General features: G+C 43.6%; 1 protein-coding gene across 1 annotated transcript in view; it reads right to left on the bottom strand.

Moving 5' to 3' along the window:
* The window catches only part of LOC126234244 (uncharacterized), an 818625-nt gene that overhangs the window by 395118 nt on the left and 400242 nt on the right, over positions 1–23265 (bottom strand). The window contains exon 2 of the mRNA XM_049942937.1: positions 12967–13115. Within this exon, the coding sequence (XP_049798894.1) occupies positions 12967–13115 (149 nt within the window). The remainder of the gene's footprint in view (positions 1–12966; positions 13116–23265) is intronic.

Raw genomic sequence — 23265 nt, forward strand, 5'->3', positions numbered from 1 at the left:
TTTATCATTTTGAGAAAGAAATAACGTGTAAAAGAAATACATTAAACAGAAATGAGAATTTCACCTTCGGAATGACCGAAAGAAGATACAATACCTCATCACGAAGAGTAAATGGATCAGAATTAACAAGCATTAACAAGAATATACTATACACATCGTATGATAGCAGTCTTAACTAATTTTTTTTTTCAGAATACGAGGCGACTGATGCAGACTGTTAGACATAACTACACATCTTAGCTTTAGTGATGAAATATGCTAGAAATAAGGAACTCTATACTATGAATAGTTGTATAATGAATAATGAAGTGACTTTTTTGCAGGTGATAATGAATGGTGATGAATAATGATGAAGAATATAGTGATATGGATAATGAAGTTTTTCTTTACAGGTGATGATAATAATGGAATTATGTTGATATGGATAATGAAGTTTCTCTTTGCAGGTGATGATAGTAATGATAATCAAGTTTTTCTTTGCAGATGAAAATAATGATGAAGTTTATATATTTACTGTTAGTTAAGAAATGATATGTAGCTATTTAGGTATTTGTTGCAGTTCGTTTTGACAGTATGTCTTACGTCGCATGGTATGATGACTGAAGGTTTTGGAAAGGACAGCTAGAGAACATATATATTTAATACACATTTCATTACCTGTTAATTCGAAGTTCACTACTTTTCAGCATAATATGCGTTTCCTCTTTCAGCTTAATAATCCATTTTGTATTTTTTGCACAAGAAATTATTCACGAAATTAATATGCTATTACCAGTTGGTCATTAAATCTGTTCTAGTACTTGCATTTTTACCCATCTGTGTGTGTCATTCATGAATGTGATCACATATACTCTACTTGTTTCATAACTTTGCTACAGCTGACTCATGACGAATGACGTTACACATCTTTATTTGCAGCAATAACTCAAAAGCAAATATTGTTATGCCCCAGTAATTAATTATCGATCTCAACGCGATGCATTGTTAGTATAAAAAAAATGTATTAACAGTCGCAAATAATGCTACCAGTTTAAGAGAGCTCTGAGTAATACTGAATGATGTTTTTCTAATCACAGACCTTGAGTAATAGTTACAGTGTGTTACATTTTAAATATGTCCTATGTCACTTGAATGATGAGTTCTGAGTAATACTGAATGATGACTTATGCATTAATGCTATTTCAATAATTAACTCTTGTTTTGAATGATGACTTCTGAATAATACTGAATAATGTTTTGTAAAAATATAAGAATACTTTGTAACTGGCCAATGAGTGCCAATGATTACTATAACTAAGTGAATTATGTTAATACTATGCCATTCATTAGCTCCTGTTTTGAATGATGACTTCTGATGGTTTGTAACTGGCCAATGAGTGCCAATGTTCACTGTAATCAGATGATTTATCAACATTATTCTGTAATACTTCATTCATGGTACAGAAATGATTTATTTTGCACAATTCGCTACTAGTTTCGGTCGATGACCATTATCCTGCCGTTTGTGCCAGCTAAGCTTGATAATGACGTTCAGCAGAAGTGAATCACAACCGCTCTGTTGTCTCCGATATGCACATTTGTTCTGCTTGCACACGTTACAGCACAACTTCGTGGGTTTCATAATTCCTTACATTTTATCTACCCTAAATTCAGTTGCACCTTAGATATTGTGAGGGTGGTCTCCCGCTGCTCTGTCTATTGGGTTACAGATCTGGCAACACTCCGCGACAGTTTACGCGTAAGTCACATTTAAACGAATAGATGTTTGTATTCCATTTTGTACTAGCAAGCAATGCTGGAAAGCGTGTAGTCTCAGCTTTCTGTATAAGTGACAATTACATGGATAGCTAATTGACTTCATAAGAGAAATAGTGATCGCCAACTGACATGGGTTCGTTTCCACAGCGCCTATAAACAGTATCCTGCAAAAAGAACATAAGGACGATATGGACTCGGAAGGCCCAACGATGCGGAACGACCGCTGTGTCATCCTCAGCAGACATGTGTCATTGGATGCCAATGTCGAGGGGCATGTGGTCAGCAAGCTGCTCTCTTGGCCATTGGCAACTTTCGTGACCGGAGCCACTGCTTCTGAATCATGTAGCTCCTCAATTGGCCTCGAATGGGCTGAATCCATCCTGCTTCGTGTGTCGTTGTGGCCGAGTGGTTCTAGGCGCTTCAGTCCAGAACCGCGCTGCTGCTACGGTCGCAGGTTCGAATCCTGCCCCGGACATGGATGTGTGTGATGTCCTTAGGTTAGCTAGGTTTAAGTAGTTCTAAGTCTAGGGGACTGATGACCTCAGATGTTTAGTCCCATAGTGCTTAGAGCCCTTTGAACCATTTTTGCTTCCTAACTGCTCTCGGAAGAACTGAACGGTCACCCATCCAAGTGTAGAGCCAAGCCCGACAGCGGTTAACTTCGGTGATCTGACGGGAACCAGTGTTACTACTGCCGTAAGGCTGTTGGCTATGTAATGGACTGGAAAGGTAAAATTATTCGTAAATCGTTTTGAAAACTTAATTTTTCAGTCAGTGTTAGAGAGAACCATTTTACCCTTCCTAATATGGATCGTTGGTTTCTCTCCATACTGTAGTCGTTTATTAAGGGCGGTAGGACGTCAAACGGGCCGACTTGGAGCAGGAGAGGCACCACAGGAATTTTAATTTCCACTGTCTATACTTTTACAAATAAATTCATAAAACTTTGTCAGCATGACCAGGAAGGATTCAGAATTCACACTCATAGCAGTGGAAGTTCGAAAACATAACGAAGTAATTTTTTTTACATGTGAAATTTCATCATTTTTTTCACTTGCTAATGGCAGCATTTGTTGCTATAGGTACACTTTCCTTCATAAGTAAGAGAGATGGTTCGATGAATTTTGCATAGCATACAAACCATACTCAAAGGTGTATGAAACTCTAGAATTTTCCAAATCTCTTAAAACCTGTGGTAAAAACTGAGGTAATTAACTACAAAAATGTGTATTTTCTAAACATGAAGTTTAAAATACAACAGATCATTCGTTTTTTGATAAATTAAATAAATTCTAGAGTTTCATACACCTGTAAGTATGGTATGTATGCTGTGCAAAATTCATCGAAGAATCTCTCTAACTTATGAAGAAAAGTAGCAAGAAATGCAGCCATTAGCAAGTGAAAAATTATGAAATTTCACACGTAAAAAAATTATTTTGTTATGTTTTCGAACTTCCACTGCAATTAGTGTGAATCCTAAATCCTTCCTGGTGATGCTGACAAAGTTTTATGAATTTATTTGTAAAAGTATAGACACTGAAAATTAAAATGTTCTGTGATGCCTCTCCTGCTCCAAGACGGCCCATTTGACGTCCTAACCCCCTTAAGCAACTTGCATATGTGGCGAAGTATAAATAAGTGAAAACTGGAAATCGGAAATCTTTCCAATAACAATCAAGAGTGCATGTCTGAAGGAGCAGACATTGTAAAAATTGATATTATATCCTACACGGACGAAAATAATGATACTACTAACATTGAAACCTGTCGCTGGAATCCATCTAAAGTTGCGAGCACTATGGGGCTTAGAAACTGTGGCATACAGAAGTTTGGAGCAGTCCTGGCAACGTACACAGAAGACGTAGATGGTCCAGGCGATCGCACGCGTTAAGCAGCAAATCTGGGTTCGAATTCCGGTCCGGTACAAAGTTTCATGTCTCAACAATAGGTACCCTTTCTATACCTAATGCAGCTGATGTCAAAATTATTCGCAATTGCGGCTAATATATCGGAGTAATGTTTCCGGACTCCGGGTTCATGGCCTCCAGTAATCAAGGAAGTAACTAACAAGCCACGACGCGAGGGAATATAGTGAAAACCCCTCGACAATTCAATAAATATAATATTTTTGTTTCTGATACCTTCTCGAAGCTTTCCTCCGTTTTGCTTGCCATTAGTACCTAACCAATAACGACGACGTAACCTGAGAACGTGAGAAAGATTTCTGCTGGGAAAACTCCGGAGAACACACTTCAATATGTGGACGCTTTCAAGACTGTGGACACAAGAACACAGTTGAAGAGAATCTCAGCAAAGGAGTCGAAACTTAAAATTGCTCATGACGGGGGAACGTGTTGCCCTATTTATAGAAATGACTTTACTTTCATTGCCTGTTTATATTGTACTGGAAACACTGACAGACAAATCTCTCGAACGACTTGTTAAACATTCCAAAAGCGATAGAAATGTGTCAGGCTATCTGGAAACACGGCTATCTGGAAACACTCAGATCGCTATTTTCTTGAATATCGCTAGTGAGAGAGCGTACAGTGACCACTGCACTCTTAGAGGGACATTCACCATCGGAGACAAAAAGATTATCAAAAAATCCAGGAAAATATCTTCGTTTATTACCAGTCGCCACCGACATACTTGAAACAAAGATCGAATACATTTTATTCAAATTCGACAAACACAGTAAAAAGAAAACATAAACTGGTAAGAGATCAGGAAAGAAGTAACCGTTGTATTACCTCAATGTCTTTCGTGGTACCGTACGGTGCCAACACTCGCATTTATGGTACGAGAGAAGGTAAGTGATCTTGACATAATCTAACAGATTGGGAATAAATCTAAATTTTCCACCAGTGGGATTAAGCTTTAAAAATGTCATCATACACGCGCGTAATTACTGCACGATTTGCTGTTAAGGCTTCATATTTCGCAAGCCTAGTGAAACGTGACGATACTGTCTGCCGTGGCTTCCAGACACGCAATACAAAACTTAGCCATTCCGGTAGAAAAAGTTTCAGAGCGCACAAATGACATTTCCAAGTAGATTTGTGAGAATATCTCTTTTTTCATTACCAGAAAAGGTGAAGGTAAAGAGACAAACATCATTTTTGGTTATGGGCATGCGACAATACTTACGTGGACGGTACGTTGCAGAGTTATCAGATAAAATCTAATATAAAAACACTTTAGCCCAGAACATTTACAGTCGATGAGGGAAAGAGTAAGAAAAGAAAACAGTTAGTGTTCTTACTCCAACACATGTTTATATCAGTGGTCGGAAACGAAACATACGGTGTTGTTAATGCCAGTGGGATTTCGATACAGCAGCGAATAGAAAGAACTGTATGGAGGTAACTTCAACAACGAAAGATATTCGCAAAATTTTAGATTTACTGCAAGAAGTTGCCTTTCAAATGAGAAAATCTCGAGGCGTGTATTATCCTCATCACACTGGTCAATGGTCAGTTATTTAAATATTGTTAAATGCCTCGTTACATCAGCCCAAAATGTTACTATTTCATGTTTGTCGTCACCTAGTGATTACTGAGCCTCTCGTAAATAAAGTGCCGGAAAAAAATGCAATACCTTCAAGTACAAAGCTATTTTATTGATAAGAAATTCAGACCTAATGAAGCGCACATATCACAGTAGACGGCGCCTAAACAGTGGCATCAGTACATAGTTTACCCCTCTCCCTGTCTTCTCTGCCGGCTACGCAGTTATGTATTCTCTCATGCAAACAATCGTAAAGGTGCAGAATGAATGCTGCAATGGATTGTCACAAGCGTGTTGCACCATTTGTTGTAATTAGGCAATGGTTCTTGATGGCTCTGGAGAACGATTAAGTTCTCGCTGCACCATGCGCCACACATCTTCAACTGGCGAGAGATGTGGTGACCCAGCAGGCCAGGGCAGTTGATATACACCAATAAAAACACGATGTGTTGCAGCAGCCGTGTGTGGACGTATATTGTTTTGCTGGAAACGCACGTAAACTTCCTGTCGAATAAACAGCAGTCGCACGGGCATAACAACCTATGCCTGTACCAGGCACTGGTTACTTTCCCTGCGGAACCATCAGATGTGAGCGCGAATTGTAACTGACGCCCTCTGCCACCACAAACCGCGACACGTTGGATGGGATCTGTGTGTCGTTTGCTGATACCTGCCGTAATAGGCGGGTTCACCAGGTCAACAGTGTATAAGCATACGCCCATCACCAGCTTACAGGCAGAGCCTGGTCTCTTCACTCAAGACAACAATCGACTCTCACGACACCAGTGTTGCTGTCCTTGGAGGTGTCGCGGTGTCATTAGTGGATGGATGGTTGGAGAGGATTGTATGGGCACACGACCCTCTCCATCCATCCATCCATCCATTATGATACCACGAAACCTCCAAGCACGGCACCTCCGGTGTCATTAATAGGGCTGGCTAGAGCCACATGCGATCTTAGTCCTTCTGCAAGCAGGCCGTTGCCAGCTGTCTTTGGTGACCCATCAGGTGCTACATTTGCCACATTTCTTATTTGGATGATGTTCAATCGGCCACTACTGCTCTCACAACGCGTCGATCTTCTGGGCGTCTGCACTGCTTGGACGTCCGGAACTGATGTGGGAAAGTTCCATAGTCCGTTGCTGAATACAGCAACACAGCGTCGCTGTATTTTGCCCAACACGTGCACCAACCCATGGATATCTCCATCCAGGTTCCCATAGTCCCATAACGCAGTCCTTTTCAAATGGCTGTGGTTGTTCACCACGAGTACGTCAAATGGTTCTGAGCACTATGGGACTTAACATTCCGTGTTGAGCCGCTATTTGGCACACAGTTTTAATTTACCAGAAGGTTTCAGCTTAGTGTGTCAAACGTAGACATTGCTTGTAATGTAACCACTGCGCGGTGTGATGGCTCAGTAGAGGTACTATGCTCGGTGTCTTACACAGTCGCAAAAATATCCAACACATTAAAGAGCTGTGTTCAGTGGCAGCATGGTGTAATACGTGCGTACGCTGCGATTAGTGTTAGTGATTCATGTTTCACGCTCATCGAGAATCAGATGGCCCTCTGCAGGCAGTAAATGTGCTGAGTTTAGAGGAGAATAGTGTGTGCTACATTCATTCTAGGGTACAAATATGCCCCACGGACGAGTACGTACTGCTGCAGGCCTGAGTGGCCGAGCGGTTCTAGGCGCTTCAGTATGGAACCGCGCGACCGCTACGGTCGCAGGTTCGAATCCTGCCTCGGGCATGGATGTGTGTGATGTCCTTAGGTTAGTTAGGTTTAAGTAGTTCTAAGTTCTAGGGGCCTGATTACCTCAGATGTTAAGTCCAATAGCGCTCAGAGCCATTTGATAGCCTGCATAGTTCTGTTATATACTGTGTCCGGTAGCAGTTAGAAAATACCGAGGGTCGCATGGATTGCTTCGCAGTCAGATCTAGTTGACGAGTTGTCAGAGACCTGTTGAGCACTTATTCGCCGTTGTTCAAGTTCGTACGTTGAGAAGTTAATACAGAATTATAATAGGTGACACGTTCTCATGAGAGATGCCGCAGTTACACACTTTGTAAGAAAACTTATTTCACCAGTCTCACTTGGAAATTCTCACAAATAATTTGTGACAGTTTGCTACTAAGACTGTTAAAATCTTTAATCAATAATATTCTTCATTCCTTCTCAAGCGATTCTAACCTCCATGAACAGTATAAATTTCTGTTTGTGGGGCATCCATAACACTTATATATATTGCTCATAATTGAAACTTTCGCTCCGGTTGAACAAAAATTTTATTACTGAAGTCTTACAGAACCTAGTTTCGGGGTCTCAGCTCCATCCGCAGGTGCAACTGAAATCATTACAAAGAGCACGTGTCCATGCTGTAAAGAAAGCGGCAGCTTGTCCCGTCTACCAACGGCACGATGAGTCCCTTGGGCTTACTACGAGTAATTTTCGTGTTAATTTGCGTGCTGCCTAGCAGTGACAGCGCTGTGCAAACTTGGCATCAGTTGGTTCTCCACTGTAGGCCCTCGCTGGCGCTTGCAACATACGATTGACATACGCCAGGCGCATTTGAAAGGCGGTTTTAGCTTGGGCACTTCCCCATAATCCCTCTGGATGAGTTACTCATGGCAGATGTGCTGCCTTTTAAGTTGGACATGTACACATTGCACTGAGTTTAGGTTGCACCTGAATTAGGCGTTGAGGCCTTGAAACAGGGTTTTGCACGACTTCAGTAATAAAAATTTAGTACAGTTGTTTCGGATAGGAATAATTCCATGAATAGGCCCGAAGTAACAACAATGACACCAGCACCCATTTTTAATGCGCCATCGGACTTAATATGGAGTTTTATATGGCTAGCAGACACTCTTTTACAAACTGAGACACTTAGTATCCTGCGAGTAGCTCCACAGTTGTTATCATTACGCGAAGAGCAACTCATTTCACTCCTTACACTAACAAAGCTTTCTTGACACGACCACCTATCAGATTCGGATCAGTCACATGGTTGGCCTAGACTTAACTTCACAGGCAGAATTCGGCAATCTTTGCTTGTTTTAAGTCGCCATACGCACATAAAGTTGCAAAATACAGTTAATAAAAAACTAAAACTAAACTCCTACCGAGCGGGCCATGAAGGCCCAAAGGTACCGACCGGGGGCCGTGTTATCCTCAGCTCATAGGAGTCACTGGATGCGGATATGGGGGGGGCATGTGGTGAGCACACCGCTCTCCCGGCCGTATAACAGTTTCCGAGACCGGAGCCGCTACTTCTCAATCAAATACACTACTGGCCATTAAAATTACTACACCACGAAGATGACGTACTACAGACGCGAAATTTAACCGAGAGGAAGGAGATGCTGTGATATACAAATGATCAGCTTTTCAGAGCATTCACACAAGGTTGGCGCCGGTGGCGACACCTACAACGTGATGACATGAGGAAAGTTTCCAACCGATTTCTCAAACACAAACAGCAGTTGACCGGCGTTGCCTGGTGAGACGTTGTTGTGATGCCTCGTGTAAGGAGGAGAAATGCGTACCATCGCGTTTCCGACTTTGATAAAGGTCGGGCTGTAGCCAATCGCGATTGCGGTTTATCGTATCGCGACATTGCTGCTCGCGTTGATCGAGATCCAATGTCTGTTAGCAAAATATGAAATCGGTGGGTACAGGACGGTAATACATAACGCCGTGCTAGATCCCAACGGCCTCGTATCACTAGCAGTCGAGATGACAGGCATCTTATCCGCATGGCTGTAACGGATCGTGCAGCCACGTATCGACCCCTGAGTCACCAGATGGGGACGTTTGCAAGACAACAACCATCTGCACGAACAGTTCGACGACTATTGCAGCAGCATGGACTATCAGCTCGGAGACCATGGCTGCGGTTACCCTTGACGCTGCATCACAGACAGGAGCGCCTGCGATGGTGTACTCAACGACGAACCTGGATGCATGAATGGCAAAACGTCATTTTTTCGGATGAATCCAGGTTCTGTTTACAACATCATGATGATCGCATCCGTGTTTGGCGACACCGCGGTGAACGCGCATTGGAAGCGTGTATTCGTCATCGCCATACTGGCGTATCTCCCGGCGTGATGATATGGGGTGCCATTGGTTACACGAATGGCAAAACGTCATTTTTTCGAATGAATCCAGGTTCTGTTTACAACATCATACTGATCGCATCCGTGTTTGGCGACACCGCGGTGAACGCGCATTGGAAGCGTGTATTCGTCATCGCCATACTGGCGTATCTCCCGGCGTGATGATACGGGATGCCATTGGTTACACGCCTCTGTCACGTCTTGTTCGCATTGACGGCAGTTTGAACAGTGGACGTTACATTTCAGATGTCTTACGACCCGTGGCTCTACCCTTCATTCGATCCCTACGAAACCCTACATTTCAGCATGTTGCAGGTCCTGTACGGGCCTTTCTGGACACAGAAAACGTTCGACTACTGCCCTAGCCAGCACATTCTCCAGATCTCTCACCAACTGAAAACGTCTGGTCTATGGTGGTCGAGCAATTGGCTCGTCACAATACGCCAGTCACTACTCTTGATGAGCTGTGGTATCGTGTTGAAGCTGAATGGGCAGCTGTACCTGTACACGCCATCCAAGCTCTGTTTGACTCAATGCCGAGGCGTATCAAGGCCGCTATTACGGCCAGAGGTGGTTATTCTGGGTACTGATTTCTCGGGATCTATGCTCCCAAATTGCGTGAAAATGTAATCACATGTCAGTTCTAGTATAATATACACTCCTGGAAATTGAAATAAGAACACCGTGAATTCATTGTCCCAGGAAGGGGAAACTTTATTGACACATACATCACATGATCACATGATCACACTGACAGAACCACAGGCACATAGACACAGGCAACAGAAAATGCACAATGTCGGCACTAGTACAGTGTATATCCACCTTTCGCAGCAATGCAGGCTGCTATTCTCCCATGGAGACGATCGTAGAGATGCTGGATGTAGTCCTGTGGAACGGCTTGCCATGCCATTTCCACCTGGCGCCTCAGTTGGACCAGCGTTCGTGCTGGACGTGCAGACCGCGTGAGACGACGCTTCATCCAGTCCCAAACATGCTCAATGGGGGACAGATCCGGAGATCTTGCTGGCCAGGGTAGTTGACTTACACCTTCTAGAGCACGTTGGGTGGCACGGGATACATGCGGACGTGCATTGTCCTGTTGGAACAGCAAGTTCCCTTGCCGGTCTAGGAATGGTAGAACGATGGGTTCGATGACGGTTTGGATGTACCGTGCACTATTCAGTGTCCCCTCGACGATCACCAGTGGTGTACGGCCAGTGTAGGAGATCGCTCCCCACACCATGATGCCGGGTGTTGGCCCTGTGTGCCTCGGTCGTATGCAGTCCTGATTGTGGCGATCACCTGCACGGCGCCAAACACGCATACGACCATCATTGGCACCAAGGCAGAAGCGACTCTCATCGCTGAAGACGACACGTCTCCATTCGTCCCTCCATTCACGCCTGTCGCGACACCACTGGAGGCGGGCTGCACGATGTTGGGGCGTGAGCGGAAGACGGCCTAACGGTGTGCGGGACCGTAGCCCAGCTTCATGGAGACGGTTGCGAATGGTCCTCGCCGATACCCCAGGAGCAACAGTGTCCCTAATTTGCTGGGAAGTGGCGGTGCGGTCCCCTACGGCACTGCGTAGAATCCTACGGTCTTGGCGTGCATCCGTGCGTCGCTGCGGTCCGGTCCCAGGTCGACGGGCACGTGCACCTTCCGCCGACCACTGGCGACAACATCGATGTACTGTGGAGACCTCACGCCCCACGTGTTGAGCAATTCGGCGGTACGTCCACCCGGCCTCCCGCATGCCCACTATACGCCCTCGCTCAAAGTCCGTCAACTGCACATACGGTTCACGTCCACGCTGTCGCGGCATGCTACCAGTGTTAAAGACTGCGATGGAGCTCCGTATGCCACGGCAAACTGGCTGACACTGACGGCGGCGGTGCACAAATGATGCGCAGCTAGCGCCATTCGACGGCCAACACCGCGGTTCCTGGTGTGTCCGCTGTGCCGTGCGTGTGATCATTGCTTGTACAGCCCTCTCGCAGTGTCCGGAGCAAGTATGGTGGGTCTGACACACCGGTCTCAATGTGTTCTTTTTTCCATTTCCAGGAGTGTATTTGTCCAATGAATACCCGTTTATCATCTGCATTTCTTCTTGATGTAGCAATTTTAATGGCCAGTAGTGTAGCTCCTCAGTTTTGTAGCACAAGAGGTGTGGGCTCCCCACTTGCCAACACCGCTCGGCAGAGCGAATGGTCACCCATCCAAGTACTAGCCTAGCTCGACAGTGCTTCGGTGATCTGACGGGAACCGGTGTTACCACTGCGGCAAGGCCGTTGGCAAAACACAGTTAATAACAGTAAGTAAGAGAGAGTCCGTTGTCAAGTGTTGCAGCGCAATGCACTAGACCAGGGGTCTCCAAACTACGGGCCGCGGGCCGAAACCGGCCCGCGTTAGCTGGCCGGACATCCCCGGTATCCGGCCCGTGGTACCTATAATGCCAACAATTGAGTTTTGAGGCCTATGGCGACCAATACGATAGACGGCGTTTCAGAGACTCATACATTTCTAATCGTTCCTATCCTGTAAACTTGGTGTAATTCTGAGAATGCTTCGTCTCATAATGATGTTTTATATTGTATTCTTTGAAGACTAATATTGCTTCATTGCAAATAATAAACATTGGTTTGTTGCTTGACTCCACCACAAAATATTGACATCCCCACTGCTCTTTAAAAATTCTACATTCACTGTCAACCTTTCGTTTCTTTTCCATATTTGTACAGAACTTCACAAAAGATTGTAACCTGAAAATAAAATTATGCTATTTAATACTAATAAAACTAGGGAGTAGTCTGCCTAAAGAAAACGCAATGAATTTATTTTTAAGATATTTTAATTACTAAATTAAATACTCACAATCACACTGTAGTTTCACTAAAAATACAGTGAAAAAAATACTCAAGTCGTGCTATACGTATTTAGATTTTCAGATTTTCCTTGTCTCTTCGAATTCAGAATTTGAATTGTCCCACACTTCGTCGTCTCACCTACTAGTACAGCGCATAAAACACTAAAATAACTTGTAAGACACTCGCAACATAGACACAATCACGCAACAGAACTATCAAATATATGCTCTGGTTCTGCTACTCGCTGCAAGACTACATAAGTAAACTTAATGTTGCGCCGCTTGAAATAACAATGCGTTGACATACTCTAGCTCTGTTACGTCTTGCAGTAATAGTGTTGCTAGCAATGATTTTGAGATTTCGTTAACTTTGCAGTACGCTTTCGTGAAGAATGTGCAGTGACATACTTTTTTGTCAGTGAAATTCGCCAGAATAAAATACGCCAGAATTTCGGTCAGGTGCGTCCACCAATCAAAATTATGTAATTAAATAAAAATCGTAGTTCGTTTCAGTGCTAGCAATTCCCACAACCCTAGATTTTTGCGATTTCATCTTTCCTGTAGCCTTACATTACGGTGATCGTGGAGTGCTAGGGTGCTTTAATCCCACTAGGTAGATCTTGGCCCTTATGACTTCGTGGAGGAGTCAGTGTGGCCCGCGGAGTAAAAAAGTTTGGAGACCCGTGCAGTAGACTGTCGGCCTACCTGCTGCCCGTGCTCGTACTCGACGCCGGCCACGGTGCAGACGGCGGACTGGCTGCGGTTGGCCGCTGCCGGCGCCTCAGCGTCCAGAGACACGGCCGCCACGACCGCCTCCTCAGCCTCAGGCGGCGGCGCCGCCACTGTCGTCGGTGCTGCAACACAGTGATGGTGGGTTGTCTAGCGAGACTCTGAGTGTTTACTTTTATTCTTGTCATCTAACTGATATCCGTAATGCTCCATTATAAACTGAGGCTCCAAAGAAACTGGCGTAGCGATGCGTATTCAAATATAGAGATATGCAAACAGGCAGGATACGCCGCTGCGGTCGGCACCGCCTATGTAAGACAACAAGTATCTGGCACAGTTGTTAAATCGGTTACTGCCGCTATAATGGCAGGTTATGAAGATTTAAGTGACTTAGAACATGTTGTTGCAGTCGGCGCACGAGCGATGGGACACAGCATCTCCTTGTAAGCTATGAAGTTGGGATTTTTCCGAAGGAACATTTCACTACTGTACCGTGAATATCAGGAATCCGGTAAAACATCGAATCTCCGACATAGCTGCGGCCGGATCCTGCAAGAAAGTGCACAACGACGACTGAAGAGAATCGTTCAACGTGACAGAAGTGCAATCCTTCCGCAAATTGCTGCAGATTTCAATGCTGGGCCATCAACAAGTCTCAGTGTGCGAGGCATTCGACAAAACATCATCGATATGGGCTTTCGCAGCCGAAAGCGTACTCGGTAGCCTTGGCGACTGCACGAAACAAAGCCTTACGCGTCGCCTGGGCCAGACAACGCCGACATTGCACTGTTGTTGACTGGAAAAATGTTGCCTGGTGAGACAACCTCATGAATCAAAAAATGGTTCAAATGGCTCTCAGCACTATGGGACTTAACGTCTGAGGTCATTAGTCCCCTAGAACTTAGAACTAGTTAAACCTAACTAACCTAAGGACATCACAAACATCCATGCCCGAGGCAGGATTCGAACCCGCGACCGTAGCGGTCCTGCGGTTCCAGACTGCAGCGCCTTTAACCTGACGGCCACTTCGGCCGGCCCTCATGAATCCACGGAACCTGCATGTCAGCAGGGGACTGTTGAAGCTGGTGGAGGCTCTGTAATAGTGTGAGGCACGTGCAGTTGGAGTGATATGGGACCTGTGATACGTGTAGATACGACTGTGACAGGTGACACGTATATAAACATCCTGTATGATCACCTGCATCCATTGATGTCCATGGTGCAAATGGCCCTGAGCACTATGCGACTTAACTTCTGAGGTCATCAGTCGCCTAGAACTTAGAACTAATTAAACCTAACCAACCTAAAGACGTCACACACATCCATGCCCGAGGCAGGATTCGAACCTGCGGCTGTAGCACTCGCTCGGTTCCAGACTGTAGCGCCTAGAACCGCACGGCCACTCCGGCCGGCTGTCCATTGTGCATTCCGACGGACTTGGGCAATTCCAGCAGGACAATGCGACGCACCACACGCCCAGAATTGCTACAGAGTAGGAACACTCTTCTGAGTTTAAACACTTCCGATGGCTACCGAACTCCCCAGACATGAACATTATTTGGCATGCCTGGGATGCCTGGTAACGTGCAGTTCAGAAGAGTTCTCCACCCTCTTGTACTGTTACTGATTTATGGACAGCCCTGCAGGATTCGTGGTGTCAGTTCCCTCCAGCACTAATTCAGACATTAGTCGAGTCCATGCCACGTCGTGTTGGGGCACTTCTGCGTGCTCCCGGAGCTCTACACGATATTGGACACGTGTACCAATTCCTTCGACTCTTCAGTGTAGAAGATGAGTGATGTATCACTAAATATACACTTATCAGCCAAAACATTATGAGCCCTCGTCACAGCAAAGTTGAATGCCTTCTATTGGCGTTGTGGGCACGTGACGCAGTAAGAAAAGCACGTAAGCCGAGCTATGATATGCGCTGCATATGGAGAAATCCATTGAGATAAGCGAATTCCCCAACGTCAGATCATTAAGCATCTACGGAATGTGGGTAGAAGGGCAGTGAAACTACTACTAGTGGTTGGAGGTCCACGACTCTTCACAGAAAATAGGGTATGCAGGCTTGTCTGTTCTGTAAAGTACGATAGATGGCGATACGTGGAACCTTTGGCGAAAGAGCACAACGCCGGTGGACACACATTGTGTTTCGGAGCACACCAGTCAGCGCACATTGTTGAACTACAGGTTCCGCAGCAAAGGACCCCTGCGTCTTCACATGTTGGTCTCACAACTTAGTAATACGGTTGTAGTAGGCTTCGGATCATCGAGATTGGACCGTGTATCACTGGAAAAGTGTCGGCTCGTCGGATGACTTATGTTTTTACTACTCCAGGTCGATGATCGTCTCCAAAAACGCTGTCATCTACATCTACATTTATACTCCGCAAGCCACCCAACGTTCTGTGGCGGAGGGCATTTTACGTGCCACTGTCATTACCTCCCGTTCATGTTCGAGTCGCGTATGGATCGCGGGAAGAACGACTGCCGGAAAGCCTCCGTGCGCGCTCGAATCTCTCTAATTTTACATTCGTGATCTCCTCGGGAGGTGTAAGTAGGGGGAAGCAATATATTCGATACCTCATCCAGAAACGCACCCTCTCGAAACCTGGCGAGCAAGCTACACCGCGATGCAGAGCGCCTCTCTTGCAGAGTCTGCCACTTGAGTTTGCTAAACATCTCCGTAACGGTATCACGCTTACCAAATAACCCTGTGACGAAACGCGCCGCTCTTCTTTGGATCTTCTCTATCTCCTCCGTCAACCCGATCTGGTACGGATCCCACACTGATGAGCAATACTCAAGCATTTTCTAATGCTGCAACGTCTCTGTATACTACAGCATCATCCGCGAAAATCCGCATGGAACTTCCGACACTATTTACTAGGTCATTTATATATATTGTGAAAAGCAATGGTCCCATAACACTCCCCTGTGGCACGCCAGAGGTTATTTTAACGTCTGTAGACGTCTCTCCATTGAGAACAACATGCTGTGTTCTTTTTGCTAAAAACTCTTCAATCCAGCCACACAGTTGGTTTGATATTCCGTAGGCTCTTACTTTGTTTATCAGGCGACAGTGCGGAACTCTATCGAACGCCTTCCGGAAGTCAAGAAAAATAGCATCTACCTGGGAGCCTATATCTAATATTTTCTGGGTCTCATGAACAAATAAAGCGAGCTGGGTCTCACACGATCGCTGTTTACGGAATCCATGTTGATTCCTACAGAGTAGATTCTGGGCTTCCAGAAATGACTTGATACGTGAGCAAGAAATATGTTCTAAAATTCTACCACAGATCGATGTCAGAGATATAGGACTATAGTCTTGCGCATCTGCTCGACGACCCTTCTTGAAAACTGGAACTACCTGTGCTCTTTTCCAATCATTTGGAACCTTCCGTTCCTCTAGAGACTTGCGGTACACGGCTGTTAGAAGGGGGGCAACTTCTTTCGCGTACTCTGTGTAGAATCGAATTGGTATACTATCAGGTCCAGTGGACTTTCCTCTGTTGAGTGATTTCAGTTGCTTTTCTATTCCTTGGACACTTATTTCGATGTCAGCCATTTTTTCATTCGTGCGAGGATTTAGAGAAGGAACTGCAGTGCGGTCTTCCTCTGTGAAACAGCTTTGGAGAAAGGTGTTTAGTATTTCAGCTTTACGCGAATCATCCTCTATTTCAATGCCATCATCATCCCGGAGTGTCTGGTTATGCTGTTTCGAGCCACTTACTGATTTAACGTAAGACCAGAACTTCCTATGATTTTCTGTCAAGCCGGTACATAGAATTTTACTTTCGAATTCACTGAACGCTTCACGCATAGCCCTCCTTACGCTAACTTTGACATCGTTTAGCGTCTGTTTGTCTGAGAGGTTTTGGCTGCGTTTAAATTTGCAGTGAAGCTCTCTTTGCTTTGGCAGTAGTTTCCTAACTTTGTTGTTGAACCACGGTGGGTTTTTCCCGTCTCTCACAGTTTTACTCGGCACGTACCTGTCTACAAACGCATTTTACGATTGCCTTGAACTTTTTCCATAAACACTGAACATTGTCAGTGTAGGAACAGAAATTTTCGTTTTGATCTGTTAGGTAGTTTGAAATCTGCCTCCTATTACTATTGCTAAACAGATAAATCTTCCTCCCTCTTTTTATATTCCTATTTACTTCCATATTCAGGGATGCTGCAACGGCCTTATGATCACTGATTCCCTGTTATGCGCTTACACAGTCGAAAAGTTCGGGTCTGTTTGTTATCAGTAGGTCCAAGATGTTATCTCCACGAGTCGGTTCTCTGTTTAATTGCTCCAGGTAATTTTCGGATAGTGCACTCAGTATAATGTCACTCGATGCTCTCTCCCTACCACCCGTCATAAACATTTGAGTGTCCCAATCTATATCTGGTAAATTGAATCTCCACCTAAGACTATAACATGCTGAGGAAATTTATGTGAACTGTATTCCAGATTTTCTCTCAGTTGTTCTGCCACTAATACTGCAGAGTCGGGAGGTCGGTAAAAGGAGCCAATTATTAACCTAGCTCGGTTGTTGAGTGTAACCTCCACCCATAATAATTCGCAGGAACTATCCACTTCTATTTCACTACAGGATAAACTACTACTAACAGCGACAAACACGCCACCACCGGTTGGATGCAATCTATCCTTTCTTAACGCCGTCTGTGCCTCTGTAAAAATTTCGGCAGAATCCAGGAACGGCTACTGGAAACATGCATCGTGCCACAGACGCAGACTGTTTGTGGCACCCGTTTTATGCTATGATACACCCCCCCCCCCCTAGCGCTTGCATGGAACCTGTGGTAGTAACCGAAGACACAGTGTCAGCTGCGGACCTGCGTCTCCTCATGCTTGATGTCTTTATCAAGTTACCTTCCACTACGTGCACTCAGCGACTGTGATCTGATTTATAAATTACAGAGCGCAGCAATCAGTCGTCGTCTTTTGCAGGTTTTATTTGGCAAATCCAGATTTCGGCAAGAGCCTAGCAATTATCAATGCACTATTTTCTAGTCGCCGGCCGGAGTGGCCGAGCGGTTCTAGGCGCGTCAGCCTGGAACCGCGCGACCGCTAGGGTCGCAGGTTCGAATCCTGCCTCGGGCATGGATGTGTGTGATGTCCTTATGTTAGTTAGGTTCAAGGGGCTCCGGAACGCCCTATACTTGCAATGTTAAAATAACACTTATGAATTACATCTTTCCTCACAAAGTATTTGAGGTAGGAAGTTGAACTTTTTACAGATTATTTATTGGAATATGGGCTACAACTTACCACAAATTTCCAGATTTCCAATTTGTACAACGTCCTTTTTAATGCCCAAATATGCTCCCAAGCAGTTGTGCTATCACCAGTGGGTTCTTAATTTAATGAAATCATAGTTACTCGTTTGTCAGGCTTTATACGAACTTTACTGTCTGGCTCAATAACTTGTTATAATTTGTTTTGACGGTTGTATCATCATGCATATGTTTCTCGGGGCGATGGAGATGTGGAAACACTGCTTATACTATTTTCAGTAACATTATAATGTGTTAGCTTCGGCACATGGCAGTAAAGCCTTTAGAGCCCGTACTAATATTTTGTGTGCCAAGTACGCATAAAAAAAAAAAAAACAATAAACTGCAGCTACACACACACACACACAGAGAGAGAGAGAGAGAGAGAGAGAGAGAGAGAGAGAGACAGAGAGAGGGAGAAAAATACGAAAACCACTTACTTTGTTACATCTAAAGCTTGCAATAAAAACTGGAATGAATTAAAATAATATAAGATATATCTCTGATTGGCAGATGGCAGGAATAGAAAGACTGAGCCAACCACTCGCCAACAGACTAAAATATCCCACCTAAGAGCTTAGACACTACAAAAATTTTTTAAACCATTTACCACACTTGTTTGGTCAACAGCTATAATAGTGGACAGATGAACACCTAAATTTTCTTCTGCCCTCCCGTCACAAAATAAAGCACAGTCTTTTAAAATGTGGAGTACAGAGAGTTACCACCAGTAGGCAACACTCTGCTGACCGTGTAACTGTATGTCACATGACAACGCCCTATTCTGATTGGTTCTGGGTTACTGCGCCACGGGGGAGTGACTGTACCGTTGTGAGGTAAAATACGGTCAGGTAGTCTGTTTCTCTGATTGCGGCTTATTCTCCCCCATGGTCAGCTCATCTTTTTCTCACAGCTGTGTGGCTCTCTGACTCAACAGCCGAATGAGAATCTGAGTTTGTTAAATGTTAATTTCAAACACAATTTGTACACTCGTACCCTACGAGATTTGGGGTCGACAAAAGCGTCCGATCCCACGTGTCGGCTTTGACCCGTGACGTAAGGGTGTTGTCGTGTGTGACGTCATGACGGCGCGGAGTTTGGTTTGAGTGTGGCTGTCTCCAGTTCTCTTTTATCTTATATTATTTACTTTTCTGATCTGTTCGTTCTATCTCGTGAGATTTTTTTTTTGAAAAATTTAAAAACACTTATTACTTATTTTAATTATCTGTTTCCTCCAATTTCTGTTTTAGTTTATTATATTTATCTTTCTGATCTGTTCGTTCTATCCAGTGAGATTTTGTTTTTAAAAAGACAAAAAACACTAATCAGCTACTGAAGCATCTTTATCTTCTATGGGTTGCAGGGGTTACGACCCCTGGGGAGGTGGGTGGGTATTCATGCATGGCTGTCTTCACTTACACGTTGTAGCTACGCAAGGCGTCTATATTTGTTTATATTTAGTTTGCCCCCCCACCCAAAACACCCCATTTCCCGCACTTGTCCCGTTAGTGTCATTAGGCTTCTTGTGGAAAGTGTGTGTGTTTGTTTTTGTTTCCGCCATATTTGTGACGTCATGGGTCAAAGCAGACGGGCGGGATCGGACGCTTCCGTATTTCCGAGATTTGTTATCCGTTAGTGTTTATCTACATCTATATCTACATCAACACGTGCATACATACTACGCAAGCCACCATTCGGTGCGTAGCAGAGGGTACCGTGTACCGCGGCTAATCATATCTTATTCTGTTTCTCTCGCCAGTAGAGCGAGACACAGACGATTGTCTGTATGCCTGAATGACGAGGTAGATCTGAATATAGAGGAAACATACAAGAGATAAACTCTCATTGCAAAAATTTGTGTTTATTCTTCTGTTTTGTATGTAAAGCTTTGGCAACGCGAATATGTACAAATTAGTAGAAACTTTAGGATCGTCCAAAACAGTAATCTATTCTAATAAAGTATGAGTTTGTGGGACGATAATATTGTACACAACTTATGGAAACATTCCCTTGAATTGGTGTCGAGCAAATAAAATAAGCCGGTACGCTGTACGCAATAACTGACACATTAGGAGAAGAACAGAAAGTAAAAACATGAAAAACGAGCACTGTCATGAGGATAGGATATCTGGATGCACATGTTTCTGGCGTATGGAAACCTGTCCACTAGTATAAAGGTCAGCCGCATAATTTTATGAACTGAATCCGTTCGTTAACCCCTCACAAACTGCGTTTACAGGCCAAAGGGGAGCAGCGAAGTTTGAGTGAGCAAAGAGAATTCGCAATGAGGCAGCCGTGCTCTGTGCGAGTGGCGTTGTAATTAGCAGATGTTACGCTTAATCAACATTTTATGAATGTTTATTTCAACCGTCGAGATCACAAGAAGGTTCGTCGTTTGAGTTTAAATTAAAATTTCGGTGGGACCACGGTATGCATATTTGAGAGGTCATGCAGCGTTTCGATATTCTGGTTCCGAATAGCCTCTGAGAGCATTATAGCGACAGCAAAATCGAAAGGTTTCTACGTCAATTAATAACGAACGTACATGCCGTATCACTAGTACAACACACTTTTAATGACGGCCTTATTTCTGTAGTATACGGTATCAAGTAATACTTGCACGGTAAGACAACGGATGTCCCAGGAGGTACACTAGTCGTCTGGGCGTTATGCATAGATGCTTAAGTATTGGGTTACCTGTGGAAGCAGCATGTACGAGCAGATAACAGATCCGTATTTTCGGTAACGGTGCTTTGTTAGTGATGATTTTCGTCAGGTGCTTAAGTCCCGTACTCTGACACGTTAAGAGCCACGAGTAATTGAAGAGAAAATCTGGTTCACGTGACAAACTGAATATTCCTTTAGATTTAAGAACAGCACACAGAAATACTCGTACTTTAGTGTCTACTCTGATCTTTACAATCAGGTTCATGTTCCAAAGGTCGTTTGGCTAACTCTTCTATCGAAATGAGGTGCAGCGAGAAATTATTGTGGGTTGGATTTGAAACTTGCTTTGCGACCTGTCAGGCATTTTAAGATTTTTTTTTACTAATGATCAGTAAGTTTTATTGCTGTTTACTGAAGTCCTTTTGAGCCTATGAAAGGTTCAATAATTGGTAACACAGCTTTGTAGATGTGGATATCATTGTTCTTCTCAAGTTGTGATTGGTTATTTACGACGAATGTCGTTAGCTAATATATGTATTGTGACGGTGCAGTTAAAATCCCTAACTCCTAGAATAGGTACCTATATGACAACTGCCAACGAACACCACATATCATTTTTACTGGTCCCCTTTGTGAAATCAATACTTTCTTTCTAACTAGTGAGTTACCCAAGAAACTTGTTCCATAAAACATTACTGAGTGAAAAAATGCAATACATATCAGGAGGTCGATTTGTTTGTTTCCAAGAATAGCAATTATAGTAAGAACGAAATCAGCTGAAGTTAACTGTTTGAGAAGCTCAGTAACAAGCTTCTTTTAATTCATGTTTCCATCAACATTTACATTTGGAACAGTACATCCTGTTTCCTGACTCCTGTTCATACGCTATATCAACGCTCATGGTATGACTATTTGTTGGAAGGAACTGAATATAGTGTTTTTCTCAACTTTTAGGGAGATTGAACTTTCAGTCACTTAATAATTCTTTGAAAAACACAATTAACAATCACTTTGTCGCTTTCTCTCTCATGGGATTTATTATAATAGCAGTATCATCTGCCAAAAGTACTAATTCTTCTTGTTGGTGTATGCGGAAGGTCATTTACATACATAAGGAATGGAAGTGGAATTAAAATTGGAGCCTGTGGGACTGCCTTTGTAATTTCTCCCCAGTCACGAAAATTTTATACCCAGCCAACATTGTTCGAGATGTTCAGCACAACGTTTTACATTCTCTTTGTTAAGTATGATTCAAACACGTTTTGTGTAAAGCCATCGAGTCTAGGAAATTAGCGTGATCTACATAATCATCACCTTGGGAAGATCCCAAAAACTGCCAGCTGGTGATATTTTGCTATTGAAGATTTGTAATATTTGATAAGTGGATGCGTAAATAGCATTCTCAGTCCGGAAATTCTTGTAGAATCGAAACTGTTATGTGCTGAGTAAGTGGTTTCTACTTAAATGTGAGACTGCACTTGAGTACACTTCTTTTTTGAATGTCTTAGAAAAAAGATGTTTGTAAGGAAACTGGAAGATAATTATTTGCGTCTTTCGTCTTACCTTTATTTTGAAGAGATTCAATAAACGCATGTTTTAATCTATATGCAATAATTCACCGTGCCAGTGATGCATTACATACATCACTATAGACGAATATTGCGCCAAATTAATAATTTAGAACAGCTTTTAAATTCCATCAACACCGTATGAACTGTTGTTCTACAGAACTTTTATAACCTTATGAATTTCAATGGAGGATGTTGAAGCTACTTCTAGTTGCTTCGAGTTTTAACTCAATCTCGTAAATTTGATGTGGACTCAAAAGAGAAGGTTCAGGCTTGAACTGTCACATACGGGTGTGGTCTTACGAGGTAACTCTCAATGCCTAATACGTTTCCTTCAATTACTTTCCGAAGTACTCCGTATTCGGTGGTTCGGCACACTTTTACATTGTAGATTAATTGACAGCAATAATTGGACTTAAGGTGCGTTATTACAACAGAGAATTTATATCATTACCTCGTGTGACTGCTCCGTGTATCAGAATTATAAAGAAAAAAAATATTTTGGACACAGCATAAAATTTTCTTGTGTTTCCTCGATTGCCCGCGCTATTAATAGGGCTTTCGAAATTTCGTTTCACTTTAGCTTTTGACTGAGAGCAACACACTCTGTTCAGGTACGCTGAGTACATGATTATTTCATTACAAAAAATGAGTGTCCGACAAAAGAAAGATATTTTACGTTTTTGTTAAGAAGCTGAATTGCGTTCGCTTTCGGGCTAGCAGGAAGTGAAGAGGACAGTAA

Source organism: Schistocerca nitens, chromosome 2, assembly GCF_023898315.1.
Source record: "Schistocerca nitens isolate TAMUIC-IGC-003100 chromosome 2, iqSchNite1.1, whole genome shotgun sequence".
NCBI lineage: Eukaryota > Metazoa > Arthropoda > Insecta > Orthoptera > Acrididae > Schistocerca > Schistocerca nitens.